Source organism: Simochromis diagramma, unplaced genomic scaffold (genome assembly GCF_900408965.1).
Source record: "Simochromis diagramma unplaced genomic scaffold, fSimDia1.1 OVJJ01000797.1, whole genome shotgun sequence".
In the NCBI taxonomy this organism is placed as follows: Eukaryota; Metazoa; Chordata; class Actinopteri; order Cichliformes; family Cichlidae; genus Simochromis; species Simochromis diagramma.
Genome location: NW_024387096.1, coordinates 938 through 10976, shown reverse-complemented (window position 1 = coordinate 10976; position 10039 = coordinate 938). Strand labels below are relative to the sequence as shown.

The 10039-nt window shown below is 44.2% G+C and overlaps 2 protein-coding genes and 1 long non-coding RNA gene across 3 annotated transcripts; all 3 read left to right on the top strand.

Annotated features, from left to right (window-relative positions):
• Window positions 1-48: 48 nt before the first annotated feature.
• On the top strand, window positions 49-2537 carry LOC120742956. Its single transcript, XR_005698000.1, has 3 exons — window positions 49-725; window positions 1315-1475; window positions 1643-2537. It is a non-coding gene; the product is annotated as an uncharacterized LOC120742956 (long non-coding RNA).
• A 32-nt stretch (window positions 2538-2569) lies between these two features.
• Window positions 2570-3074, top strand: LOC120742954 (glutathione synthetase-like). The gene is made up of 3 exons (XM_040046485.1): window positions 2570-2588; window positions 2621-2817; window positions 2963-3074. Exons 1-3 carry the CDS (start codon window positions 2570-2572, stop codon window positions 3059-3061), a joined length of 315 nt encoding a protein of 104 aa, XP_039902419.1. The 3' UTR covers window positions 3062-3074.
• A 5488-nt stretch (window positions 3075-8562) lies between these two features.
• Window positions 8563-9499, top strand: LOC120742955 (putative uncharacterized protein DDB_G0290521). Its single transcript, XM_040046486.1, has 2 exons — window positions 8563-8844; window positions 9338-9499. The coding sequence occupies exons 1-2, from the start codon at window positions 8587-8589 to the stop codon at window positions 9482-9484; spliced, it is 405 nt and encodes a 134-aa protein (XP_039902420.1). The 5' UTR covers window positions 8563-8586; the 3' UTR covers window positions 9485-9499.
• The last annotated feature ends 540 nt before the right edge of the window (window positions 9500-10039 follow it).

Genomic DNA, 10039 nt, shown 5'->3' with positions numbered 1-10039 from the left:
ATTTTGCTGAATTTGTTCAAAGTCCTGTCTATGTGCAGAGAGTGTCTTCCAGAGGAATGGTTCTGTGGGGATTGTGATGTTCTACATCACGAACATCAGCCACTCCACAGCAGAGAAAGTGTTATTGATGTTTTTTAAAGCCATTCCTCCAACCACATGTATTATTAGAGTGGACGGTCAAAATTGCACCAATATACAAGATATTTCCTCATGAGATTCACTCAATTTTGGTTTTCATATGTGTCTACAGCCAGTTAGAAAGAATCTATTTAAGTGGTTTTCTCTTTCTTGGTAGCTCGCATTCTGCCAACAGTGAAGCTTTGAAACTGCTCCTGTGGGTTGCGTAAACTTCACAGTATCAGCAGGAAAAATCGTGATTTTAATCGACATTAATAGTAAACAGCAACCTGCTATTTAGGTTTCTGTGATGGATTTGAACATAGTGTGATGGAGCATGTTTTCTGCCCTTGCTGTACAATCAGAACATGGTATTGCTTTAACAGAAGTCATCTGTGAAGGCAGTGGTGTATTATTCATGTTGTTTCTTTTTCTTTTTGGTCCAAGGACGTTATGATGTGCACCAGGCGATACACAGATGTCAAACATGGCAGCAGCAGTGCAGCCCTGATTTAAAGGACCTGGTTAGGAGTGGATATTGGCCAGCATCTGTCAACATGTCTACTCTTTACACTTTAGACCTCTTGAGCTCCTTCCTGGAACTAAAAGTATTTTCTCCATGATTCTCCAGGGAAGCTTTTGCAAAACTGTTGGAGCGTGGTACTACAGTGGCTTGCAAAAGTATTCGGCCCCCTTGAACTTTTCCACATTTTGTCACATTACAGCCACAAACATGAATCAATTTTATTGGACTTTCACGTGAAAGACCAACACAAAGTGGTGCACACGTGAGAAGTGGAAGGAAAATCATACATGATTCCAAACATTTTTTACAAATAAATAACTGCAAAGTGGGGTGTGCGTAATTATTCAGCCCCCTGACTCAATACTTTGTAGAACCACCTTTTGCTGCAGTTACAGCTGCCAGTCTTTTAGGGTCTGTCTCTACCAGCTTTGCACATCTAGAGACTGAAATCTTTGCCCATTCTTCTTTGCAAAACAGCTCCAGCTCAGTCAGATTAGATGGACAGCGTTTGTGAACAGCAGTTTCAGATCTTGCCACAGATCTGAGGGGGGCGAATACTTTTGCAAGCAACTGCAAGTGTGGGGGAAGGCTGAGTGAAGTATTTCTTTGATATTGTTTTTCAATAAGCAGATGCAAATATTTACTCCTCTGTTATGTTTCTGTACATACAGACTGGGCGTGCCAAAAGCGATGCACTGCAGCACAGCTTTCTGGATGAGGAAGAGCAGCTGTGCTGTGATGTCAGCTTCAGCTGCCCAGCATGCACACCTGAAATGTTGGCGGTTTCAGTTGATGGTAACAGAAAGCTATATCACTTTCAGCAAAAAGAAAGGTGCTCATTGTTGATGTTCTTTGTGTTTGTGTGACATAATAGTTTTTACTATAGTAACCAAACGACTGTCTTCTGCAAGATGACTACTGTTAAATTAGAGTAAATGGAAAATCTTGTCATTTACTTTATAATTTCTTGCTATTTTATATATTTGTTACATGTCGTAGACACGGGGAAGAGGCACATGTGGGGATTCCCAGTGGACAGCAGCACGAGAGACTTCAAGGAAGGCCTCCAAACTGGATGAAGAGGAGATGGAGGTCGCTGTGTGTCGACATGGATTGTGTCTTTTGTGTCACTTTCACTTCAGGGACGGCAAACTGTGGCGTGTTTCAGGAACGGTTACATGCCCGACAACTACACTTCTGAACAGGTCCAACTTTTGATTTGCACTCAGAATGATTACATCAAAGAGTTTAGTTAAAAACACTAAATGAAACCTGCAGACTTGCTTAAAGTGATTCGTATTCATGAGAAACTGGAGCGTCATTATCATTGAGTTTATTTCTTTCCCTGCTAAGCAACACCAAGTCTAGCCCTGATTGGCTGATATAAGTGACCACAGACCTGTCGCTGTGTGAGTTTGAATGGGTGATTAGAGACCAACACATGTTTGTTGCTGCTCCATGTTTTCTGCAACATTGTGTGTAGTTACTGCAGCTGTGTGTGCATTCTGCTGGCAGGAAACAAGTGAAAGAAAACTGGCGAGCATCCTGGAAGGAAAACTTAATCGGACATAACAAGTTAAAACAGTTTGCAAGTTTCAAGCCAAACTGCTGAATCTACCGTCCAGGTTCTCCTTGATAGCGTGACTCTGTGTTGTTCTCCTTCATTCTTCTGTCTCTGTCTGTCAAATCTCAGCGTATTATAAACCAACTGTTGTCACCCTCTGCTGCTCAGTGTGCTGGCTGTTTTCTCGGGAATCTCAACCACAAGAAAGTTTATACGAACGAAGCTAAAAAACCTGTGACAGTTTGTGAAACGTCATTAGCAGCAGTGAAATAAGTTAGTTAGTGAAATGATAGAGGCTATTTTATGCTGGAAAATTTCTTCCAGCACAAAGTGGCCCAATTAACGGAATTTTTTAATACAGAATGCATCTAATTGATAAAAGCAGAGAATTCATTGTCTGTTTTCCATTGCAGAGCTGGGATGCTCGTCTCCTCATGGAGCGCTCTCGAGCTGTGAAGTGTCAGATATCAGCGCTCACCCTGGCTGGTACCAAGAAGGTTTCAGCAAGTGCTCCCCAGACCTGGAGTCCTGGACAAGATTCTTCCCAGACCAGCCTCAAGCTGTGCAGCAGATCCGAGCGACATTGGCTGACCTCTACACTCTAGACATGGTGAGACAAAGGGCACGGTTTGTTCATTGTTTGGAAAATTTGGCATAGATAATCCTCACCTGGGTGTTGCTGTTCAGTGTAAGCAATATCATTTGCATTTTATTCCTCTGATTTACTTCTCTCTGTGGTTGCGCTGCGTCTACAGGGTCCAGAGAGGGACAAAACAGTATCAGTGGCCTTGTCAGCAGCAGAACGGTTTGTCTTGAAGTCTCAGCGAGAAGGAGGAGGTACAGCGGGGGGATAGAAGCATCTTTAAAAAGATGTTGAAAACTTCTGTTGTTGCCTTCACCCATTTGTTAAACTAGGGAAGTTTAAGCAGTGCATGTGTGGATCTGCACACACATGCAGCATTTGCTTTGCATTCCATGTATGAGCTAGCCTCAGTCAAACAGTGACGACACATACATGACTGCCTGCTGTTTTTGCGTTACTGTGTATCTACTGTGATTCATGCTATGCTGTCTGTGACTGAGATAATAGTGTATATGAGACACACTTGACAACAACATTGATCAGGATGTGAAAAAGCTACCAGATACAAGTTGTCAGCAGGTTATGGCTGACTAACTTGACGAATGAGTGTGTGGGCCGTCTGCTGAGGACCAAGAGCTCAGGACAGTCAGACGGGGCGTCGCAGCAGGAGTCACCAGTGCTCGACAACCCTTGCGTCCTGAGATGTCACCACTCCTGCCTGCACATACAAACCACAATGAAGTCAGAGTCCACCTGCACCTCCACCTGTTCTTGCACCAGCATGAAAAACTGACAGAGGTGAGGCAGCAGAAAGTTCTTCTCTATTTATTTTTATTTTTTACTAAGTTAAGGAATTAAGTTAAGAAGAGTGATTAAATAAATAGTTTCTTGCATTTTTGATTTCATGATTGTGTTTAGGATTATTTCAGAAACCATGTTTAGAGGATCTTGTAAGCCTGTATTTACTTTAAACGAAGGGAAGCACTTCTTCATCTACAGAAAAGGTGACACATTACAGATGAGTTCTACAAAGTGTCTCTGTCACTCTTCAAGGCTCTGTCACTTTTTCTTTTTTACTGGAACAGCATGGTAAAGTAGGTCTAGGCTGCATCTTGTGGTAGTGTGTTGTTTACTACAACATATGAAATTGTGTTTCTATTGGAAATATAATTCAGCGCCACTGAGCCGCTCTCTCAGTTACAAACTGAACCGGTTTTGTAGACGTATAAATCACTAAAACACAGTGAAGCTTTTGGTTTTGTAAAAGTGTTTCTTATTCTAATGCATGTTGATTTTATCAGGGTGAAGAGCAGTTAGCAGTGCATTCATGGACATCTTTAAACTATTAATTGAAGAATCTTTGGTCATGATGGCATGAACTAGAAGCGTGAGCTCCAGGGTGAGACTGCACAGAAGAACAAGTGTCCTTAAACTGCATCAACTGATGACGTCTTACAATTTTATTCCACTGTGTGTTTTATCATTGAACTGTTTCTGTCTTTGTGTACATGTAACGCAGACACTAAAGCTGAGCCAGAACTTCATGCTGAAGAGAAGGATTCTTTTAAAATGCATGGGGGAGCAAGCGAGTCAGATACCAAGGGCACAAGATGAAGCAGGTCTGATCGGAAACCGTTTATTTCCAGGCCAGGGAGCACAAATAAAAACACCCCTTAAAAGGTTCCCTCCTGCTCAACCGCGTCACTCCCTACGGAGAGAAGAGCTACATGACCTTATCTGCGTATCCTGGAGGTCAAGCCGCTGCTCCGCCGTGTTGTACCTGTTTGTACGTGTTTTTAAGTCTCTTGATGTCATCGTGTCTAACACACACCCTTTATCTCCTCTCTGCAGCTGGGACCATTGCATCCAGCCTGCCATTATCACCAAAGACATATGCCGGTCTTTTAATCCAGAGACGCCAAGATTTCCCCACCCCGTTCTCTCAAGAACCTCTTTGGGACTGGATACTCCAAAACTCCGTGACTGGTAAATCTGGGCTGCTGCACTGTGGCCATCTCTGTTTCACAATCAAAGATATCTGCCCTGTTACAAAGTTTCCTTGTTCAAAAACTTCTGCTTCATTATAGCAACCGAGTGACTGGGATCTACGAGCTGAGCTTGTGTAAGATGTCTGACACTGGAAGCCCAGGTGAGCGGCCATGAAACATGTTTAAAGAACGGCAGCTGTTTTATCATAATTCTGTGGAGAGCTTCATCCTAATGAGGGCTCATGTCCTGAGCAGGGATGCAGAGGAGGAGGAGGAAGGTGCTGGACACATCAGTGGCTTATGTGCGTGGAGAGGAGAACCTGGCCGGCTGGAGGCCCAGAGGAGATAGCCTCATCCTAGAGCACCAGTGGGAGCTGGAGAAGATGGAAGCAGCTGCAGGAGGTGGGGCCTTAAAAGATTCATAAAGAAATAAATCTGTTTAATATCGTAGAGGGAAAAATGACTTTTCAACTCAAAGACCAAAGTGCTATTCTAAAAAGTTTTTCTTAGAGTACAGACTTTACATGACTAACCTCCCCTCTTCTCCCCACCTCACATTCGCCCCCATCTTTCTTCCAGGTGGAAAAGACCCGTCACCTTCTGGGAGAGGCGGCTCCCGTGGGAACAGCTCCCACCACCAAGTCCCTGATTAAGTCTCTGTCCCCAGCGTGAGCTCCGGCACTCTGTCCACGTCCACCTCCGTCTCCTCGCAGATCTCCAGCACCACCTTTGAGAAGCGTGAGAAGGAGCTGGCCACCAAGGTGAGAAAAACGTGGGCTTAGTGGGCGTTCTTGTTGCTGCCTTCTTCCTTCTCTGCTCGGAGCTGATCGGTCTTGTTCTCCTGTTGTGTTGTAGTGCCTGCGCCTTCTGACACACACCTTCAATACTGAATACAACCAGCTGGTGAACAGTCATCAGTTGACTGCAAGGTGAGAAATAATACAAGAAATAAAAAATAGCCTTTCTGTGTCACATCAGGGAGTTCCTATATGACGTCTACCTCATCCTGCTGTTGTTTCACTTCAGCTTTACTCTCATCTCACCGATCGGACGTGATCCTATCCGTGAGCGAGCTTCAGCAGTGCCACCCTCACCCCTTCCTCTAACCTTCCTCTCTGTCGGACTCCCGCTGTGGCTCCATGGGCCAGAAGTAAACATATTTTTAGGAACATGACCTCGATCTGCAAACGGTATTGACAGGTTATCTATTTGATTCTGACTTGGTGTGATTTGTGTTAAAGGACCCTGAGAACAGCTCACGTGCCTCCAGTCCCTCCTGCTCAGACTGTGAAAACTTCCCGATGGTTCCCACTCTGGAGACCTCCTACCTTGCGCGGGCTGCAAAGAACGAGTTCCTGAACTTGGTGGCCTGATATTGAAGAAATGCGACCAGGGTGAGTAATGCCCTCTTACCCAAATACTGTCACTATGGACATGTGTCTCACAGACCAAATGTAAGTCGACACTCATGTTCTCTAGTTCAAGCAGAAATGATGTGGATCGATTCAAATTCCTGAGCCTGGATGATTTCAGCTGGAAACAAACCCAACTCTGCTTCTTCCTCAGATAATTCAATTCAATTCAATTCATTTTATTTATTATAGCGCCAAATCACAACAAAAGTCGCCTCAAGGCGCTTCATAGATACAGAGAAAAACCCAACAATCATATGACCCCCCTATGAGCAAGCACTTTGGCGACAGTGGGAAGTAAAAACTCCATTTTAACAGGAAGAAACCTCCAGCAGAACCAGGCTCAGGGAGGGCGGGGCCATCTGCTGCGACCGGTTGGGGGTGAGAGAAGGAAGACAGGATAAAAGACATGCTGTGGAAGAGAGACAGAGGTTAATAACAGATATGATTCAATGCAGAGAGGTCTGTTAACTCATACTGAGTGAGAAAGGAGACTGGAAAGGAAAAACTCAATGCATCATGGGAATCCCCGGCAGCCTACGTCTATTGCAGCATAACTAAGGGAGGATTCAGGGTCACCTGGTCCAGCTCTAACTATATGCTTTAGCAAAAAGGAAAGTTTTAAGCCTAATCTTAAAGTAGAGATAGTGTCTGTCTCCCGAATCCAAACTGGAAGCTGGTTCCACAGAAGAGGGGCCTGAAAACTGAAGGCTCTGCCTCCCATTCTACTTTTAAATACTCTAGGAACAACAAGTAGGCCTGCAGTGCGAGAGTGAAGTGCTCTAATAGGGTGATATGGTACTACAAGGTCATTAAGATAAGATGGGGCCTGATTATTTAAGACCTTGTATGTGAGGAGCAGGATTTTGAATTCAATTCTGGATTTAACAGGAGAAATCTGCTCTCTCTTTCTAGTCCCTGTCAGGACTCTTGCTGCAGCATTTTGGATTAGCTGAAGGCTTTTCAGTGAGTTTTTTGGACATCCTGATAATAATGAATTACAGTCGTCCAGCCTGGAAGTAATAAATGGTAAATGGCCTGTATTTATATAGCGCTTTACTAGTCCCTAAGGACCCCAAAGCGCTTTACATATCCAGTCATCCACCCATTCACACACACATTCACACAATAAATGCATGAACTAGTTTTTCAGCGTCACTCTGAGACAGGATATTTCTAACTTTAGAGATGTTGCGCAAATGGAAGAACGCAGTCTTACATATTTGTTTAATATGTGCGTTGAAGGACATGTCCTGGTCAAAAATGACTCCAAGGTTCCTCACAGCGTTGCTGGAGGCCGAGGTAATGCCATCCAGAGTAAGAATCTGGTCGATACCATATTTCTAGCTTTCCAGGGCCGAGTACAATAACCTCAGTTTGATCTGAATTAAGAAGCAGAAAGTTAGCGGCCTCCAGGTCTTTATGTCTTTAAGACATTCCTGCAGTTTAACTCATTGGTGTGTGTTATCTGGCTTCATGGACAGATAGAGCTGGGGTGTCATCTGCATAGCAGTGAAAATGTATACTATGTCTTCTAATTGATGCTCCTAAAGGGAAGCATGTATAATGTAAACAGAATTGGTCCTAGCACTGACCCTGTGGAACTCCATAATTAACCTCAGTGTGTGAAGAGGACTCTCCATTTACATGCACAAATTGGAGTCTATTAGATAGATATGTCCCACAGGACACCCCGAGGGACACGGTCGAATGCCTTCTCCAAGTCCACAAAACACATGTAGACTGGTTGGGAAAACTCCCATGCACCCTCAAGTATCCTCGAGAGGATAAAGAGCTGGTCCAGTGTTCCGCGACCAGGACAAAACCGCAGTGTCCATCTGATATCCGAGGTTCGACTAGCGGACGACATCTCCTTTCCAGCACCCTGCATAGACCTTCCCAGGGAGGCGGAGGAGTGTGATGCCCCTGTAGTTGGAACACACACTCCGGTACCCCTTCTTAAAGATGGGGACCATCCAGCTTCATCCGCTTTAACCGAGGCCGCTGGGGTCACGGGGGCAGACAGCCTAAGCAGAGAGCCCCAGACCTCCCTCTCCCCAGCCACCTGCTCCAGCTTATCCGGGGAACACCAAGGCATTCCTAGAACCAGCCGAGAGATATAATCTCTCCAGCGTGTCCTGGGTCTGCCCCGGGCCTCCTCCCAGGTGGGACATGCCTGGAACCCTCACCCAGGAGGCGCCCAGGAGGCATCCTTGTCAGATGCCCCGAACCCCTCAGCTGGCTCCTCATCCCCGAACCCGGAGTGGCACTCCAACCCATGGCCTCAGATTTGGAGGTGCTGATCCTCATTCCTGCTGCTTCACACCTCGGCTGCGAACCGTTCCGTCACCACAGAATGTCTGCTCAAACATATTTATATCCAAATAACATGTGTAATGCATGCATGCATTCACATATTCACACACAAACAAACTATGAAAATGTCAACAGTGATTCCTCCCTCACAGGTCCTCGGCTTTACTGAGGTTGAAAAACCAAAGCCGGCAGAAGAGAAACCGACACAAACACAGTCAGAAACGTCGTCGTCGCTACAGACGCCAATGCAGACCCTGATGCAGACACGGATGCAGACACGGATGCAGACGCAGACGCAGATTCAGCAGCAAACCAGACTGCCGGGCTACCTGCGCAAGGTGGTAGCAAAGCGAATAACTGTGATCTGACAGGGAAATTCAAGGTTTTAGCTCCAGAGTATCTCACACCAAACTCCCCACCACATATATCCAACACATAGCTAACACCTTAAAACAGAATTAGTAGAAAGCAGATTTATGCAGCAGGTGAAAAGTTCAGTGTCAACAAAAGCATAACATCATACATGTTCTAAATGTTTAACATATTTGAGCGTTTGTTGCGTCTGTTTGTCCTTTTTCTGTATTCTTTCCAAAAGATGCAGGAGGCCTTGTAAATACAGATTACTACTGAGCTCTTCAGTTCCTTAAGACTTTGAATCCAATCATTCAGTGGATGTTAGTTATGAGAAAGCTATTACCAAATGAAAACAAACTAACATTGATACATTCAAAAAGGCCAATGCAGAGTTATGTTAGCCATATTAGCTGTCTTTCATCTGTCTTTTGTTCATCGTGGCTTTATAACACGTAAGTCTTCTCTGGCTGTTCACAGTGTCTGAAACCCCAGACCGATGAGGACGATGTCCACGCCAAGTTTGCCAAACTACTAACTGATCTGAACAAGGCTGATGCTCCATACTCCCTCAGTCTTGCCAACAGACTTTACGGGGATCGGTCCTACACGTTTCTCGAGATGTGAGAGGAAACCTGTTGTTACTTAGACTTACAATAAATGACTAACCTGTGCAGTGAGCCCTGTTATAAGTCATGAGACCAAAGCTGTGCACGTTTCTCCCTGCTCCTTGGATTTTCACTTACACAAAGTTTAGGACAGTAATGCTAATTTAATTCCATGAAGTTGGCTACATCTAGTCAGTAGTAGTGGTAGTACAAGTTCACTGTATTTACTGGAAACATTTCACAAGAATATGTTCTATGATAAAAAACAGACAAGTCTTCATAAAACACAGCAATAAAATAGAAACATTTGCATTAAAAAAAATAACACAAAAATTAAATATAATCATTTTACAGTTTTATTTATTTAGAATAGAATAGAATAGAATAGAATTCAACTTTATTGTCATTGCACATGCACAGGTACAGGGCAACGAAATGCAGTTTGCATCCATCCAGAAGTGCTTTAGTGATATAGGTATATTACAATATATATTAGCAATAGTAGATATGTAAGTATATTACAGAAATGGGTCTATTATGGTATGTTATAATGTACACGGTATGAAGTATGTTG